The 19,259-nt window shown below is 43.1% G+C and overlaps 1 protein-coding gene and 1 long non-coding RNA gene across 4 annotated transcripts in view; one reads left to right on the top strand and one right to left on the bottom strand.

Annotated features, from left to right (window-relative positions):
* Window positions 1-10,185: 10,185 nt before the first annotated feature.
* Window positions 10,186-12,617, bottom strand: LOC141937757 (uncharacterized). Its single transcript, XR_012627057.1, has 2 exons — window positions 12,287-12,617; window positions 10,186-11,624 (listed from the first exon to the last, which is right to left on the bottom strand). It is a non-coding gene; the product is annotated as an uncharacterized LOC141937757 (long non-coding RNA).
* A 696-nt stretch (window positions 12,618-13,313) lies between these two features.
* LOC141937656 (transducin-like enhancer protein 4) overlaps window positions 13,314-19,259 on the top strand; it is a 99,775-nt gene continuing 93,829 nt past the window's right edge. For all 3 annotated transcript variants that reach the window (XM_074855675.1, XM_074855674.1, XM_074855673.1), the window contains exons 1-4: window positions 13,314-14,252; window positions 14,659-14,756; window positions 15,854-15,917; window positions 17,304-17,348. In XM_074855675.1, coding sequence (XP_074711776.1) covers window positions 14,208-14,252; window positions 14,659-14,756; window positions 15,854-15,917; window positions 17,304-17,348 — 252 coding nt within the window. In that variant the 5' untranslated portion in view covers window positions 13,314-14,207. The remainder of the gene's footprint in view (window positions 14,253-14,658; window positions 14,757-15,853; window positions 15,918-17,303; window positions 17,349-19,259) is intronic.

Below are 19,259 nucleotides of genomic sequence, written 5' to 3'. Positions count from 1 at the left end.
TAAGGTATAAAGAAATCTGTGCTTCTATTTTTCTTTAGTTTTCAGTCCTTCATTTTTGTCTGTTCTTTAAACAAGAAACCTTGAGTGTTCTCATGGCTAAGATGTGTATCAATTAAAAGTGAACTATTTACTACAGAAAAGCTAAAAACTTCAGGACCTTTCAGATATGTATATCAATGGTAGGGACCTGACTGCATTCCAGGGAGTACTCTCAGTTACCACAGAAACACTCAGACTTAGTGGTCTAGTGATTAGTACAGGAAAAATACATGTACAGATAACTGGATTAAGTTGAAGCAACTAATTCTGGCCTAGTGAACTGAGCCTGTAATGTAATTTCTGCACATATTCTGTGCTTTCATTAGCAACTAGAGGTACACATTATTATGTAGACTTGTGTTCTTCTGTTATCAGGCTGAGCAACACAATAGTGCATCAAGATGAAAGGCACCTTCATTTTTTAAAGAACTTTCTGTAATGATGTAAAATCTCCTAGTGTTCGCAAGTGCCAAAATAGAGTTTTTTGCAATAAATATGCAGCCACGAGACATATTGTACCAACTTTTTCCTGATCGTGTCAAACCGCATAAAATAGTTTGTACTAAGATGGAAAACTTCTTAGGGATGCTTACAGGTAATGGTATTCATTATAGATAGTTTGCACTGGAACACTTCTACTTTCTGCTCAGGGAGAAGGAACAGCTTCATGGAGATAACTATCTTCCATATTTTGCATGCTAAGCACTGAAAAATCAGGACTTTCTACTTGCACTAAAAATAATTATTATTTTGGTCCTTGTTTAAATGCTTTGTTTAAATGTTTATAGTTCTAGTTCTGGCTTCACAAGGTGGCTGTTTCTGTGCCTACAGTCGAGATATTCACAACATGATGATGTTCACAACAGCCAGTAAAACAAAGCTGTCTAAAAAAATTAGTGGGAAATGCTCAAAATGTCCTAAGTATTGTTTCTCTTGGTAAATTACAGCTCCAGTTACTTCAGAAACTTTCAAGTTTAGGTGGACAGTGCATGTCAGCTTGTCTAGATCTGCCATTACAGAGGTCTTGGTTGGTACACCTGGGGCAAAACTACAAGCAGACAGTGTGCATACCACAGCCAGAGCGACCTGGGGACCTGAGGACCTCTTGCTTTAGATGTGCAAGTGCTCTCCTAATTGCAACTGTGGACTTAGAGACTAACGGGAGCAAGATACAAGGTGTGGTTGTCTAAAATTAAGATCCACAAACACGTCTTCACAGGGCACCAAACCTTTTAGTTGAGTCTGGGGCCAACATTATTTTGTAGATTTGGCCCTTGCACAGACTTTTTTAAAATGAAGTTGAGAGTTTCATGACAAACAAGACTTGGAGCTGAGAATATAATAAAAATACCATGTATGGCAACATTGGTGCTAAAATTGTAAGTACAGAAAGTGACATGCTGAAATCCTCCCTTCACCAAGGTCAGTGAGAGTTTTACAGAGGACCTGACAGGCTAGGGACTTCATGCTATGTTTTTACAGGCAATATAAAACTATGTAAGTCTTGACCATATCTACTCATTTCAGCCTGTCTACTACAGCCCTGCAAACTTCTCAGTGATACTGTTTTTAAACTGTCTCCAATGTTTAAATACAGGCTGCTTAACTGCTGAAGACCAAGCATACCTACATGTTTTTAAAACTTTACATCCAGCCACTGAAACTGGCATTCTCTTTAAATGAAAAGAGAAAAAAACCCCAAACATTTCAGAGTTTTCTGAAAAAATGTAGCAAATGTACAGCAAAGACAGACAAGAAATGGGATCTAATATATAGCTTCTAATAAGAACAGGGAAGTTAACCCAAAGATCTTGGCCATGTTCCAGTTCTAGTAATTGCATTTTAGCTCTCTAAATTCCCTCTGTAATTTCATATAGGTAGAGAATTCTTCAATTCCTGTCCTAAGCTGTTGTGTAGATTTGCTATTCATTAATGAACAATGCCATTTTCCAGCCAGGCAAAGCTTAAGTCATACATAAACTATCTGGATTTTCTCAAATTAACTATTAAGAAAATGCCCTAACTCCCATTTAGTCATGTGTAACATCTCAATTAGTTTCACTGGTTAAAAGAATTATGGTTCTCCAAAATTGTACTTCTTCTCTTCTGCTGAAATATCTAAGATTTTAATACTACAATGCACAGCAGTAGTATCTTCGAATGAGAGAGTATACATTCTATACTTTAATAAAAGCAGGTACATTATTCAGATGACCACAAAAGGAAATGTGTAACATATGCATAAAATGTGTATCACTAATGTTCAACAACATGCACATCTACCAAAGCAAAACCAGAACAGTTTTTCCTGAATTTTACTCTGTCATTTGAGTACATTTTTCCTGATGCTCAATCTTTACTGAGTGCATTATGGACTTCTCCAGGGAGCAGAAAATGTGTTTTTTAAGTAAACATGAAATGCTTTGATAAATCAAAACATTCAAATGAGATTACTATTGGAAAAAAAATCTGTTCTGTTTTTAACTGGCATTCTATTGTTTAGGATAATAATAAAACCCTTTATCCCAAAAGACTGAAACGAATTTTTATTCATTGTTGCCATACTGCACATTTCTTAAATACTAAATTGTCCTATCAAACATAAATAACATATTCCCATAAGCTAATCGGAAAGAAATGGAAATTGCCTACAGCATACTGAGTGATCAATATTTTAATGTGGTAATTAAAAGCAGCAGCACCTTTCCAGTACAAATGTTACCATATCACAGATGTTCAGTGGTCAACACCTTTACCTATTCAATAGGAAACAAAGCAACCCATAGCACAAATGAATCACTCATTTTTTGAATATTGACCTGTGACAGTAAACTTCAGACCACTGCTTGGAATGGTGCTGGACAAAACACCAGAGGATTGTTTTTACCTAAAAAACCACTTCTTGCTACTTATTACCTTATATTGTTTTATATTATCCCTTGCAATCTTATGGCTATGCAGAGATTTGTTTTTATGGAGATAAGCCCCCAAATACCTACTTTAAAGTAAAAGCCTTATTTTTCAGCTTTAAAATACAGATTACAAACCTGATTCTGCAAGGCAATATGCACTGTTCAGTAGTGCCTATTATCTGCAATAGGCTTCTTGCAATTAATTGAGATTGCTCCATAAGTGGAAGATGCAGCGTATGTTTCTACATGCATTACTTAAGTACTGTACTACAAATGGTAACACATGACATTAAAAGTGGTATGGAGCAGGAGCCAGATCTTCAAACATGTAAACTGCAGTACCCTTATTGCAATTGCCTGAGCATGATGGTTTATAGCACTATAGGTTTTAGCCTTGTGTTGAGAGAAATAAAATGACAAAATATGAGCTACAAGAGTATGAGTCATACACAGTAGTATTTGGAACGTTTAGATAACTAACCAGAAATCTGTCAATGTTTAGATAAGTAAAAGTAACTGTGACTATTGAGAGATCTCTTGCTCAAAACTCACTTTTATAGAAATCTAAGTCCACCACTACTTTCAGCTGGACCATAAATCAGGAGATCTGATCTCAGCAAGTTTAAGAAAGATACCTCAATCATAAACCTAACAATCTGGTAAAAGTCCAGCAAGACATTTAGACATCAGCTTAATTTTAATCTAGTGACTAGCTCCACTAAATTAATAGCACAACTCATGGGCTTGAAGTTAAACAAATGGTTAAAGCATTTTATTGACTCAGTTACAACTACTAGATCAGAGCTTCTTGGAGTTGCTCATCAGATGCTGCCAGATTTGTAGTTAGTGTAAGACTAGAACAAGTCTTGATGTCAAGGAAACCCCTGCAAGGAGCACAAGAATTGCATGTCTTTGCAGGGGTTCCTGGATTTACATGTACTAACCTTGGAGCCTCTTTCTGAAATATAATAAATAGTTTACAGATTCCACAGCCCTGTACAAATATTAATTACAGTTAAGTCTTATCACACTTCCTTAGCAAAAGTGAAAATAAATTGTCCAAAGCCAGGCAGTGAGTGGCAGAGCTGGTAACACACTTTTAATACCCATTTATTTGCTCCCTACTTTGATTTGGTATGATTAAAAAATGTAGACACTCCATTTAACAAATCAGACTTTGGGCTGAAGTTATTGCATTTAAGCTACTCAGTCCTAGGTGGAGGAGCTGTAAAATTCTTTTTTATTCTTTTTTGGCCTTTAGTTTCCAGGGAGGGAAGTAGGTGATGCACCATTTTTTCATTTAGAAACATACTCAGTGTAAATTTATAGCTAAAGAATTCCCTAAAGTAAAAAGATGGGTTAGAGACAGTGTGTGAGTACAAACTCCTCCCTCCCGGATCCAGAGACCATGCACATCTCATTTGAGGAGAGTGGGGAGGGTCTCTTGTCATTCAAGTATGCCCCTAATTCTTCTCCATTACTAGAACTGCATGTCCCTCCTCATCTCTGCCTGCTCGAGATGCTATTACTCCTGTGCCATCACTAGTACCTACATTCTTCTCAGTACACAAGTTGTGAGCTCTAACACTATATAATATGAAAAAGCAGTCTAAACATTAGAAGCCAAAGCACTTCTTTATGAATTAATTAGCACCACAGTACTTGACCTCTTAACTAAATTGCGGTCTGTAATTTGAGGGTTATCATCAGCAGCCCCTATAAAACTGGTACAATAGATCTGTGAACACTGCCCTCTAATTCAGAGTAATAATCTTCCTAGAATTGTGTTCATTGTTGTTTTTTAACTGTGGGGAAAAAGAAATATATCCATTCAATTGAATGCATCTAGTATTTATCTCTCCCTTGCTATCTTGTATTAAGAAATTACAGGGCATTATTCATAATATCTGTTTGGTAAAGGCAACAGTAAAAGGTTGGTGTAGAAAATAGGTACAGCACACTTAAAAAAAAATCCATGAAATTTGGTAGGTAGAAATCTTTTACAAGCTCTGGTTTCTGCTAGGTTTCTTTATTAGGAGTCTCAAAGGTTCATCCAGTTAAGGTTAATTTATTGTTTGTATTAGTGCATATGCCTTAACAATGTAAAGAGCATTTCCCACGGATCGGTTAATAAGATGCAGCACAGAGAAAGGGCCAATGAATCTGTTTGTTACAGTCTGCTTAGTGAAGCTATGACTACAATACTCCAGTGCTGAAGTCAGTGAAAAGACACCAGCACAACACAATTCAAGGAAAATGCAAGCTGATACATCACAAAAGATTCTTTAAGAGCAGCAGAAATTTTCAGCAACTATCTGTACAAAAATGCATGATAGAAGGGAATGAAATTAAATAAGAAAACAAACCCAAACTAAAAGAGAATCATTATAAACCAGGACAAGGACACTTTGTTTTTAAGTTCATTTTCACGAATTTTAAAGATCTTTCTTCAGAAGGGGCAATAAAATATTATGGAGGGTGACACATCTGATGGATGGGTGTGTTCTGAAAACCACATTATCAATTACTTTTTCATGTTTGGCTCTGGTCCAGTAATTTTTATTTGAGCAGGCCACATGCTAGCATGGTTTTGATTGCAGGAAATGACTGACTGCTGTTAAAGGGGGTACTATTCATTTGGTATCTTCAGCTTTATCCCTCCATTTCTGATAGGGACTCTGTTAGGCCAGGCACCTTTTCAATATGTAAAAGAAAAAAAAAAAAAGTTAGTTAGTTTAGTAAACTATTCCCTGGTTTGTTTTCAGCCAGCTCATGTCAAGTTCAACCCAATATATTTTGCAGTTTGTTTAGAAAACAAGCGATTTGACTGACCGTCAAATTTATTTCTCAATCAGTTTGACCCTGTAAGTTGTATCCCTTCTCTGTTTTATACCAGTGTTCATCCAAAGCAGGGCCATTAAACCTGATGAAGTCACTTGAGCTACAAGCAATTAGGGAATAAATCCCCATTCACCGTTTCCTTAAGTAAACTTTGCAGAGGTTCATGAGATTGCCTTATCAAAAGGATTAGTTATCAGGAACAAAAGGTCACTGTTTACCTTTGAGACAGGTGTGGTTAAACGACTGGCTGATACCTGGAGTACATGGAGTGAGGATCACTGCATGTATATTCAGTTACACAGATAGAAACCGCCCTTCAGATAACAGTAATTCCCTCTTTACTCTGCTTGTGGTTTGTGAAGGTCCATTTGCCAGCACCCAATGAAGAGAATTGTATTGTTTGCACTCAGTTTTCATGGAGACCCGACTGTGATCCCTACTATAAATCATACCTAGAACATAGGACAGACTTGCACCACTTTGAGAATCCATTTTGCTCCACTCCAGGAGACTGATGGCAGCACTCCATCCCACGAAAGATACTCTGGACTTCCCACTGGGGTCCTCTCTGCTACTGGTGGCAGGAAAGAAAAACGTGTCAAGGACAAGGGAAGCAAGGCTTCCACATGATGATGTAATTCATGCTAGTAAAGCATGAACTCTCAGCTCTCCAGACCCAGGTGAACTGGGATAACAGAAAGGTAACCTCATACGCTGCTTTAACATAATCTGATGACTTGGCAATACTTTTCACATCACCCCAAAATATGCATATAATGCACAAAAACCTAATGTTAACCATTTTCTGAAGAAAGGATTGCTGACTCCATGGAAATGTCCATGTCAGTTTATAGGGTCATTGTACGTTAATACATTAAACACAGAAATAGAAGCAGAAGGCATTCAGTGGTTCTCAAAATCTATTTACTGTTTAAAAGTTTAAATGCTGAAATACGCTAAAAGTTCAAAACTGCCTGGACTCCTGTAAGACAGCAAGAAGTTTACATTGTAACTAATAAATTTACTTGAAGCACATCATCTCTACTATTCCAATTCTGAATAATAACCAGAGAGGAATTATTCTTCCTATTCCTTAGGAAGGAAAAGTGTATTTAGAGAACAACCCTAGTTGTTCATCAGATGAAAACACACTGCCACTGAATTAGAGTTTTCCATTGTTTTAGAAGAATAAATATATATATAGCAGCTATTTGTCGAAATCAGACTCTGCTAAACACATTAATCTTTTTATACGGTAACTCCATAGCTACTAAAAGAGGTGTGTATATCTTACTCATGAATGTTGCTCCTAAGGAAGGTGTAAAGAAAATAAACCTGTTTCACAATACACAGTAGCTAAACTTCCGATTCCCTGTGCTTGCTGAGTTTGCACTACAATGACAGCATGCAAGCCAACTTCAATATATAATTGAAGATTAAAAGAGAAATGGTGTCTTTACCCTTTCAGGGCAACCAGGAAATATGCAGTATATGATGTGAAAAAGAGAAGTTAAAAATCTTATTTACACTCTGAAAGTAAATTTAAAACCTTTTTTGAGTTTTTGCCCTAGATAACATTTTTGTGATGCTCAGTTTACTCACTTTTGCCAAAGTACAGAAACATTAATAGGGTCAATATAAAGAACATCAAACTAAAGATAAATTACATTCACTTCAAATTATTTTTCTTTCTTTTGGCCTCTTACCCTTCACTATGGCTTTCCTCATCCTACCTAACGCACCTTGAACTTGTAAAATTAAATTGGTTTATATAGTTTTCTTTCACGACAAAATATAAATCATTTGACAGTGTTAATTTCCAAACAGTGATACTTTCTCTATCAAAATTATGTGACAAAAATCCCCCTTTCAACTTAATGTTTACTTTGGAAAAACTAAAATTTTGAAAAATGTGGAATAGTATTTGTTGCACCTAAGAAATCTTGAGTCAAAGACTTAATTCAAAGATTTGGATTTATTCAGTAATTAATATGTGCCAGAGGCTAGTGACTTTCATTAATGGTGTTGCAAGAGCTTGGAGAACTTTTTGTACCTTCAAGGGCATGGACTGCATCTTGGGTAGCAAAAAGCCATGTTAAATCCATTCTCCTTATCTTCTAATATTGCTAGCAGACTCCTAACATTGAAGTAAGCTCTGAAACCTAGTTAGAGAAGTTGAAAGGCAGGGTAAAATGGTAAGCCATGTGTTTTCAGACAGTCATCACTCCTGAGAGGGAAATCCTTGTTCTTCTTCTTACACTGGGGGTGAACGTAAGGGAGGTTGTGCGAGTGGGTGATTTCTTCCTCATTATAACTCTGACTTTCAGCACTTAGACCAGCCCACACATTTTCTTGTGAAACCAACCAATTATTTTTTGAAAGCTAAGAAAATTTTGGGTCCAATGCTGCAAATGAACTGGTGGACTTTAAATTACTGAGATTAATGTGTTTCCTACGACTAAAGTGTACTAAGAAATACTGTATTCTTATCAGGCATATAACTTGTCACCTAGCTGCAATGTGACTACAAGGTGTAACTGTGTGCAAATTCTTCATTCAGGTCCAGCTTTGTCAGCTCAAGCCGTATTGCACTCATTCCATGTTTACTGCAAGCTGGAAGAATGTTGCCACAAAATGTAGGATAAACAGCTTTATGGCTACAACCATTTAGCAAATGGTGCAGGTGGGCTCAAGACTAAGTCATTCTCTTGAAAAAAATGAGGGGTGAGTAGGTAGCACTTACATCTCAAACATGATAAAAAGTCATTAACGCAACTTAATGACAGCATAGGACCTTACCAGAGTTTTCCAATGGACCTAAGTTTTCTTCCCAAAGAATTTGTCACGCATTTGCCATGGAAAAAAATATTCCTTACTGCTAGTTCATAGATTTTAATGACAAAGGGAGCACTGTCTAGGAAAAATTACTTTAATTTCAAATATTTGCCTAGGCCATTCTTCACTGCCTAAGTTTGCAAATCCAGGTCCTGGTATATGATAGGCCCTAAACTATTATCCTTCCTGCAGAAAAAACTTCTGTGGACTTTAATAGAGGTTTTCCTGCCACATCCCAAGTGAGTTTCTTATAAGCGGAATTGTGTCATTGCAAGAATTCTGCATGTAATGAATCAAACAGAAATAAACCAAGTAAGACCATGAATAATCCAAAACACGAATGCCTATAAAAGAACGAAATAAAATGGGACTTTGGTCATGTTAAAGAAGAATGTAAAGACTTCACTCCAAAATAGTCTGGAACATGCAAAACTCTTGGTTTTGTGAGAGTGCTACAAATAAATTGACGTATAAATAATTGTATTATACATAGTATCCTAAATTCTCTTACTGTGCTTACTATCTATAACATATCCCTAAGGTCACTAATGACTAATTTAGACACTGGTAGGTAGGGAGTGTTTTAAAAAGGTACTGAGACAGGACCACTCCATAGCACTTTTGAAATACAACAACATAAACCATGTGTCATGCTGTTACATTCTTCTATCAGTAAAACCTGGCTTAACACCATAATTAAAAGTTTTAAGCAGAGAGAACTTGGTGCCAATTCAACTGAAAACCTCACTGAGTTTATCTTTTTGAAAGATAAGAACACTTGTTACACAGCGCACTTAAATATGTGTACTAAGATTTACTCTGAGGCATTTTGAACTGATTATCAGTTTAACACTTGATTATTCTGAGTGTGTGTGCGTGCACGTGTGCATGTGTGTATGTGCATGACTAGCTGACAAATCATGGTGACCTAGTAACTTTGTCCCAAAATAAACCGTAATAAGTTGCAGTGCTAGGCAGAACTCTCTTGGTCTTCAGCTAAGGTCATTCCAGACAGGAAATCTGTGGGGTTACATACAAAATGGCCTCAGGATTGGACCCTTTATTAAAGATCCTCTGGCACTGATAAATCTCGGTATTAAGGTTATGATTTGACTATGAAAAAATCACCAGAGTCTGAAAGTGGGTTAGAAAATCTTAGCTGGAAAACAGTTTCTTTTTCACACATTGTTCTGTTCATTTCAGACCTTGGACTTTGAATGTAAACAAAAGCAAACTAGTTCTGAATTAATAAGACTGAAATAACCAGTTGCTTTTCTTGATAACAGGAGAAAAACAATGGGTGTGAAGTTTTGCAACCCCTGTCTCATCTGTGATATTTCATAAGGGTTTTTCTACACCAGTCAAAACTCAGCACACTTACAGTGCATATAAAACTGCCTAAATATTTCCTGCAGTCGATTCACTTATAAGAAATCTTAGGAAGATGTGTAAAACATTTAAAAGCTACCTTCTGCACTTGCTAGATAATAGTACAGGTTATATAACCTACCATAAAAGATTTTTCATAAAAGAAGGAAAAAACAAGGAACTTTAAATACAAAACAGCCTATATTTAAAAACCCATCAAGGCTGTCAGAAGTGACAAAAGATAGGAAAATAGAATGACATTGACATTCTGATCCTAATTCACATAATTTAAAAGTGGCAAGTTATAGTGCACTTTCTCTTAAATTTCTGGGTTTCAGGGATCTTGCCAGAATGTTGCAAAACTGCAGAAATACACAGTGGTTAGTTACATAAAGAGTTAAGTATAGAGATATACACATCTTGGTAAAGTTTAGCAAACCAAACTCTGCCCTACTTCTAGCCACACAAATTCACCAAAGGGTAATGGGCAAGCAGGAGTGAGCAGTGCTGAAGCTTTGAGGAACATTGCTGGTAAATTGCCCTCCAAAAGAAGAAGAGGGACTGCTTGATCAAAAAGCTGTATGTGTTTGCCTTCTAAGGTGTTGAATACCTTTCCACTTGGAGCTCTGTACCTCATGCCAAACCCATGCAAGGCGACAAGGAACAATGAATGCTGCTGTTATTTTCAGAATCAAATTTCTTCAGATACAGTGTTTATTTAATAACTGGACTCGTCCTTCTCCAGGTTGTGGATTTAATGGTAAAATCTGCTGAGCTCGCCCATCTTGTTTCCAGAGATGCTTGTGGCTCTGCAGAGTTGTTCTGTTCTGTTCTTGCACAGCTTTCAAGCACGTGGGTGACAGGTATTTAAGCATTTGCAGATTTAGCAGCCATACTTCTGAATGTCAAGACTTGATCCTGGCACATGGTGAATGTCCTCTATTTCAGAGGAGCTGCAAGTGCTCCACTGCCTTGTGAAGGGACCCATCTTTCAAAAGCATTTTTGGTACTGGAAGATTTACACACATGAGAAGCAGTGTTTTCGTAATTAGGCAGGTGTTTTATCTCCAAATCTTTAAACAATATTTATAGGTCTAAATCCCACTGGAACACTGATTATGAACTTGGTAAATACGAAAATTCCAGCAGGTATGAATATGCAAGTAGCCTGAAGGCTGAGTATTGTCATACCTAACATTTAGACATTTTCAGTGGTATAAAAACAGGTGAGAAGGACATGTCCTGGTCCATTTCTCAGTGGACCACTTGCCATTTTACAGAAAAAAATTGCCTCAAAAGGATTCAGAATCAGTTGCCACAAACCCCTCCAGATGCTACAGCACTACATCACAGAAGAAGCAGATTTTGGTTACAAACTCTACTCAGAAAGAGGAGGAATTTCCATCCCGTGCCTCCTGTAGCTCTGAGCTCTGGGCAGTGGCAGAAGATGGATGCCATCACCATCTCCATCAGCACCACCGCTACTCTGCTTCAGAGTCCTGAGCTCCTGACCACTGGACCAGTCCTCAGAGGTCACGTGACCAAGGCAAAACCACGGTGACAGAACCTGGGCGGCATGTGCCGTCGAGGCCTCAGGGTGCTCAGCAGCTGCAGGCCTTAGTCAGAGATCTGTGGGCAGTAAAGGAAAGTTATGACCAAAAATCTAGGTATATATAATTTAGTAACCATTGTTAGGGCACTAATTGCTGAGTGCAAGTTTTGAGACTATAGATTTGGAATACAGGTATCAAAAATGATGTGACTAAACTGCATCTATTTTGCATACAGGTTTTAAACTGCAGTTCATCATAAATACAAACTGCTTGAAGGCAAATCTAAGCATGACAGGCAGAGAGAGAAAAAAATAAACAGTCTGAGCCTATTCCTCACATGTACATCACCACACGGCATTGTCTGCAGTGGGGCTTCGGCAGAAAAACTGTTCTGGGGTCTTTTTAGGACAGAGCCTCACTAGGTGCAGGTAATTTTTTTGAGGGGGGGGAAATCAGGCATTCACGTTGGAGCTCGCCCGTGGCAGCAGCGCAGCCAGCATGCAACGTGCAGGCCTGGGAAGACACTTTCTGGAGCCAGCTCCCCAACGCGCAGACCACACGAGCCGCGGCAGCTGCAGCCAAGCTGCTCGGGAGATGCGGCCGGAGTTACCCGTCCCTTCCTCTCCACAGGGAATTCCCAGGTGCGCTTACTGAACCTTCCCAAACCGGGCGCTCGGGACCAGCCGCCCTCCTCCCACCCGACGCCGGCAGAAAGTGCCCCGCCGAATGTCAGCGTACCTTTACAATGTATCACTTAAAGGTCAGGTCTATAAGCCTTACTCTTGCGAGTAGCTAACACCCTCTCGCTACAACCGATTCCCAAAGTAAGGGCTGAGTCCTTTACATGAAGCCAGCCGGAAAAAAACAGCCTTGAAGCGCCCCGCGTTCAGCGACTACAACGCGTCCCCGCTCCGCCGGCCCAGGCCACGCCGCGGGGCCCAGCGGCGTTCTCGGGGATCGCCCGTCCCTCACGGTAGGCAACGCGGGGGGCAGCGCCGCTCCTTCCGACGAGCCCCGCGACGGGCCGGAGAACGCGGGCCCGGCGGCGGCCGGCGGGGGTATCGGCACACCGCGCCTGTCTCTTTAAGCAGACGTTGCCCCGTAATTAGCGCGCGTCCCTGGCGGCCGGCGGGGGCCGCGGGCGGGGCGGGAGGCGGGGGCGGGCGCCCCCCGCAGCCCCCCGCAGCCCCCCGCTCCACCGCCCCGCGTGGAGGAGGCGGCGGGAGCAGCGGCGGCGGCGGCGGCGACAGCCGACACCGTCCCACGTTACTTTGATTGACGGCTGAACAAATGTTTCCCCTGTTCGAACGCCGGCGCCGCGGAACGCCAGCGATCTCGAGGCTCCGCCTCGGGCGGCCGGCAAACCGGAGCAGAGAGCCAGGGAGAGCCTTCTGATTGGCTACGGCCCCGGGTGGCGTCAGGCCCCCACGTGGGGGCTGAGCCCGGGGCCGCCCACCCCCCCTTTCCTCCCTCCCCGGGCCCATGTGCCTATTTGTCAGCGGCGAAATGATGGGCATTAATACAGAACGGCGATTAACGTGCGGCCGCCGCCGATTGGTCGTCGGCGACGCCCTTCATAGGCGGGGCGGCGGCAGGGGAGCGCGAGAGGGGCGGGTGGCGCCGCAGTGCCCGACGGGAGGAGAAGTCCCGGGCGCGGCCGCGGGCGGGGGGGGCAGCGCCGTGCAGACTGCGGCTCCCAGCGCGCCCCGCGGGCGGCGGCCTTCCGGCGGCGTGAATATGTATCGGGAGGGTAATGACGAGCGCTGCTAAATTTGGTCAAAGGAGTCACCGCGCCAGAGCGGGCGGCGAGAGTGGCGCGGCGGGCCCAGCTCAGCCGGGCACGGCGCTCCGCTCCGCGCGGCGCCGCCGCCGCCACTTCTCCGGAGTTTCGAAAGGCGAGGAGGGAAAAAAAGAAAATCAAAAGACGTAAATAAAGCAGCCCGGACCGTACCTTCTTCTTCATCTTTCTCCCCTTTTTTTTTTTTTTTTTTTAATTAAAAAAAACCCCAAACAGCCGAAAAGAACGAAAAAAGAGCGACCAAGCAGCGCGAGCGGGGGAGATGCGGTCCGGCCGGTAGAAGCGAGGACCAGCCCGCCACACAAAAGGGCACCGCTCCTCTCCTCCGCGGCGGCAGCGCCGCGCGGGGCACCCGCCCGTTCGCGCCCCGCTCCGCTCGGCGCCGGGAGAGCCGCCGGCAGCAGTAAAAGTTTGCAGGAGGGGAGAAAACTGCCGGCGGGGATCTCTGGCGGAGCGCGCGCCGGCGGAGGGGCTTTCCCCGCCCTCCTCCTCCTCCTCCTCCTTCTCCTCCTCCTCGTCGTCCTCCTCCTCCTCATTCTCCTCCTCCTCCTCCTCCTCCTCCTCCTCCTCCTCCTCCTCCTCCTCCTCGCCCGCCGCCGCACGGGGCTAGCAGCCCGCCGGAGCCCGCGGAGCGGCGGCGCTCGGGAGAGCCGGTCGGCGCCGCCCGCTGACCGCCCCCGGGGGATGTGGCAGCGGCCCCCGCGCGCCGCGGACGCCGCCGTCGCCGCCGCGCGTCGCTGCTGCCGGCGGTGCCCCGCCAGCCCCGGGGCGGCGGGGCCGGGGCGTCCCTGCCCGCCGCCGCCGCGCCTGCAGCCCTGATCCCCGCCGCTCCGGCCGCCAGCGCCCCCCGAAGCGGCGTGGATGATCCGCGACCTGAGCAAGATGTACCCGCAGACCCGGCACCCGGTGAGTGGCGGCGGCGGCCCCGCGGGCAGCGCTCCGGCGCGGGCACCGCGGAGTTGTAGCCATTTTCTTATTGTTGTCCGCCGCGCCGCCGCCGCCGCCCCGGGCCGGGGTTGGCTCCGCCGAGTTGCCCCCTCCCGGTGCGCGGCGGTCCCGGCGCCCGCCCCGCGTCCCGCGGCTGTGGTCGGTGCAGGGGGTCCGAGCGGGCGACGCCTTCCCCCGCGGCGGCCCCGTCGGGGCAGCGGCCCCGGGGCGCTTCGGGCGTCGCGCCGCCGGCCCCAGGTGGGTGGGGGTCCAGCGGGCTGCGCCTCCGCGGAGCCCCTAGAGCGAGGGGGGTGGTGGCCGGGCGGGGGAAGCCGCGGGCGGGCGAGAGGGAGCGATTAAAAGACCCGCTGTTGCTTGCTTGCAGGCTCCTCACCAGCCAGCGCAGCCCTTTAAATTCACCATTTCCGAGTCCTGCGATCGGATTAAGGAGGAGTTTCAGTTTTTGCAGGCTCAGTACCACAGGTAACGCTGCCTACTTTTCCCGAGCCCCGCGCGGGCTCGCCTCTCTCCGCCTTCCACCGCTGCTGCCCGGGGCGGGGACGCCGGGACCCCCCGGCGGAGCCCGGGCTCGGGGCGGACCCACCCCCCCCAGCCGGGCGCTGCTCCGCCGGCCCTTCCGCACCCCGCGACCGCTCCCGGTCCTCGGGGCGGGGGGCTCACAGGGACCCGAGCCGAACGGTGTGAACGGATTTTCTTGTTTTCCCCACGTTCCGGTTTGTGTTTGGTTTGTTATTTTGGGGTTTTTTGGGGGGCGGGGTGGGAGAGTGGATTGGGGTGGGGGTTGATGGAAAAATATGTGTTTGGCTGGGCTCGTCCTCTGCCATTCTTCAAAATGCCGCTCAGGACATGCATCTTGTCTTGGCTCGGCCCCCTCGCGTTTTCATTGACATGTCAAGTGCTGATAACCTGGAAGTGAGGCGGCGAGCTATTTCATTATCCTTAGGTGGAAGAGCGTCGTGTCCTCAAAGTGACAAGGGACTTCTGGCAGAATTGCTTAGCGGGCTTCTGAAAACAACCAAAAAAACCAGCGGAGGTGTTCATGTTTACCACGGTGTTCCTTAAATTACCTGCAGTATTTTCCTTGCAATTCTGTCATCGGTAACAGCAAAAAAAAAAATAATCCAGTAACTTTTTGCTCCGTGAGGTGGTGATACGTGTTTGATTCCTCTGTGGGTTGAGCAAAAGCAAGAGGTGTTTCTAAAACTCTTTTAAATAAAGACTGGAAAACCTAAATTATGGATTTGTAAGTGGCTTCTCAGGCTTAAGTGTCATAGGTATGAGCCCCTGCGTGCTGATTCTGTGAACCAGTGTTCGTTTTTCTGAGAAAAATACTATCCTCTGTACTGTGTGAGTTCGCTTAGGTGATGAGGATGTTGCACAGCATCTTTTGAAAAAGGAAAAGTACAAATTCCACCCTGAACTCCCAGGCAAGAGCTGGAATGCACATTTCTATTTGTATGTTGGAGAAATGCTTGAAAAGGGGAGTAACCTGTGCTCCAAATAATGTCAGTTTTGTGTTATGAAGTACCCATGCTTTTTCCTTTTTATGTCTTGAACAGTTTAAAGCTAGAATGTGAAAAACTGGCCAGTGAGAAGACAGAGATGCAGCGACATTATGTCATGGTAAGCAAGCTGCGTAACAAATTCAAAATGTCTATTAGCTTGGAGTATACTGAGACAGAAATACATTCATATTGCTGGAGGCAAACAGAAAGATTATAGTAGTGCTGCTGTTGTTGAGGTTGCATTAGTGCTTCCACTATAAATCCTTAGTTTCAGGGGTTTTTAACTTGTTTGCAGCAGTTAGTTTCCGCACAAAACTGATTTTTAACCTTTTAAGCAATTGGGAATATTCGTTCCAATTGCTAGCAGATTACTTATCAGCCCTTTAAAGCCATGTACAACTTTCATAGTGTACCTGGGGGTGATGTTTTCACTTTCGTGGACTTCTCCCAAAGATCGTATCTCCGTAAAACGGTTCAGGGCAGTATTTTTTTCTGTGATGGGAGTAAGCCAAAATTATACATGTGTCCATACAAACCCAAAGCCTGCTTCCTAGAACCTGGACAGCTGGTTTGTTGTTGCACTAAATTCAGAATGGCAGGGATCTCAGCTGTGAAAGGGATTTCCTCAGTGGTTGTGGTCTGCCTGGTTAAATAACATGCACAGGAAGACATCTCTAAATACATAATTGCGTGATGGATCATGATAACTCCAGAGGAACTCTTCCTATCTGTTCTCTTGTGCATCTATGAAGGATTAGCTGTTTTCCGTATGTACTTGACAAATAACACTCTTGTGTTCACAGAAAAAGTAAATAACCTTGAAAAAATCTTAACCAAGAGGACAAGCAAGTGTTAAGGCTCGCAGTTGTCTTTGTCATGCCTGATATGCCTAAGTCTTGGAGATTATTTGGTACAACATTACACACTGAACTGAGTTCACCGCAGTACTCGGACACAGCAGGACATACTTAGATTGGTGTATTTGCTTTGGCTCTGAATTTCCATGCTTTTTCGTTTTTTGCATCCCTGAAATTTAATTGCAGCTTTTTTGTGTTTTTGATTTAAAATATTGAATAACCGGTCTGTTAGATATTGCTGATTTATATGTGTGTCTGGCTTGAAGCACTTCGTGTGTTTTTTTGACATCTTTTATGTGTGCTAGGGAATAAAATCTTAAGCATTTTCTGTGTGGCTTTTTTTCTGCTCCTAATCTTTAAGTCTGGTTGTGATTACTTTTCGTGATTTTTTTTTTTTTGTTGTTGTCTGTTTTTTTCCTTGTTTTGTGGCTTTTCTTTGTATATTTGACATGAAGCAATGTAACTAAAGCAAAAAAGAAAAAAAAAAGGTTGCTGTGAAATGCTGTTTTGAATTCCAGGAGCTCTTCAAGGCCAAGAAATGTTTTTAGGTCTGAATGTCTTTGTACAGATGATGTTTGAGTCAAAGTGAATTTTGGAATAGTTCTCACAATTGCAAGGTCTAATAGAGTCATTTTCTTCTTTCTTAGTATTACGAAATGTCCTACGGGCTGAATATAGAGATGCATAAACAGGTAGGTAGATAATTTGTTTTGTGTAAGAATACTCTATAATTTCTCCCATCAGTCTTAAAACATACGTGTATTCTGTGTGACTTGCTTTAATTGCATGCTTGAGTGCACTGGAAATTTTTTTTGTACTTAATCTGGCCCTGAAACTTCCATCTTGTGTATGGTATATGGGCTCTGTGTAGGTTATGGTCTTGGCTACCAGTTGCGCATTATTTGTTTGACTTTCCACATGCAATCTCCGCACATGCAAGCGGTCCTATACTGCACGGGGAAGGTGTATGTGGGGTTGTGGGTTGTACTTTCAGATCTGTCTGACCTCAAACCTTCGGCGTTTACTTTTTGGGATGATAGGTACATCACAAATGCATACTAGGTGTCGAGGGATTTGTATTTGTGTGTGGAAAAGACTGTTCGGTTAACCTGGGCTGATTTAAGCTGGAGCTATCCCTCAGGCTGCTTACATGGACCTTTGTCCAAAACCAGTGTCTTAGCATCTCAAACACGAAAGAATAAATGAGCTTTCTACAAGGATGTTAGCATGCTCGGTTTTGTGCCTTGAAGTCTAGCACTTAGGCCAAGATTATCAGGAGATTAGTCAGATGGAGCATGGTAGTGTAAATCAGGGTTTCTTACTCAGTAATGTGTGTTTTTAACCTTCTCTAGAGGAGAATGAATTAAACATCTGACCTCTTTTCCAGTGAGGGAACTTTTTATATGGTGAAGTTTAATACTGACAACTCATTTTAGCAAATGGCTGAGCAATTCGCCAGCGTTGCTGGGGAGTGTAAACTGCAGAAATAAAGAAATGATTGGATGGGAGAAGAAAGACCATCTGAAAATTTGTTTGTACGCACTTCTGTTCAAAGTCAGGGATTTGGAACTTCTCTGGGTTGTGGAAATAGGATTTCTTTATCTTGTTGAGAGCAGACATACAAGTCAAATGTTTGTTCGTGTTATTTATTATTTATTATATTTTATATTCCATTAGCATCCCAGTGCCACAGTACTGATTAGGGTCATTTGCGCTAGATGGCATACAAATACGATGATGGTGAGATTTCCTGCCCTGCCTCAAAGCGTTTTGTATCCACAGCTGTGAATTTATGGGACCTTGTACGTATGTGTTATGTTATGGACATAGACATAGACCTGTTGAATTTGGATGTCCTCCTCACAGATACCGTGAAGACTCAACAAGCGCATTTGACAAACGGTTGAGAGGAAAAGGCTGTGATTGCAGCTGATCATATTGTATGTATGTAATAGCTCTCTGGAGCTGATTGAGGTTGCGGATGCTGGTGGAAAGACTGATCGTTGACTCTCAGAGGTGTTGGGTCTATTCTCAAATGAATAGCCGGATTGTTTCATGTCCCATTTGAAAAAAAACCAACAACAACAACAAAAAAACCAAAGAAAATCCTCCAAGCAGTAAAGTAGTATATACAGAAACAGTTCACAAAGACTGAAGTCCTTACAGGCCACCTACGTAGCATATTCTTACAGGCGTTTGAAAGCAAGCACTGCAGTCAAACTTGTTTATATTTCAAGGTACCCTGTTTTTACAGCAATTAGCTATAAAAACTTACACTGACTCCACAAAATTCTGTGTGACAAAATCAGCTTGGAAGTGCAATGTGTAATTAAATTGTTTTAAGCTGGGGGCGGGGAAGGGGGGAACCCACAGCGAAAGCCCTTTTAACTTTTAATTTCTAAATGCTTCACTTCAGAAATTTTATACAGTTATGGGGATGGAGTTGTCAGTGATATTCGGGAGAAATTAAATACTTAGTTACAACTAAGTGTGAGGATTAGAAAGGACTGGGTTTTAATTAACCACCTTTTGCCATTACTGTTCAGACTGTTCAAATTACTAGTTTAAGTATTGTACTCTCATGCAAAACATTTTGTCAGATG

This window comes from Strix uralensis, chromosome Z, assembly GCF_047716275.1.
Source record: "Strix uralensis isolate ZFMK-TIS-50842 chromosome Z, bStrUra1, whole genome shotgun sequence".
Taxonomy (NCBI): domain Eukaryota; kingdom Metazoa; phylum Chordata; class Aves; order Strigiformes; family Strigidae; genus Strix; species Strix uralensis.
The sequence above is the reverse complement of the archived record's forward strand: the minus strand, read 5'-3'. Positions and strand labels throughout refer to the sequence as shown.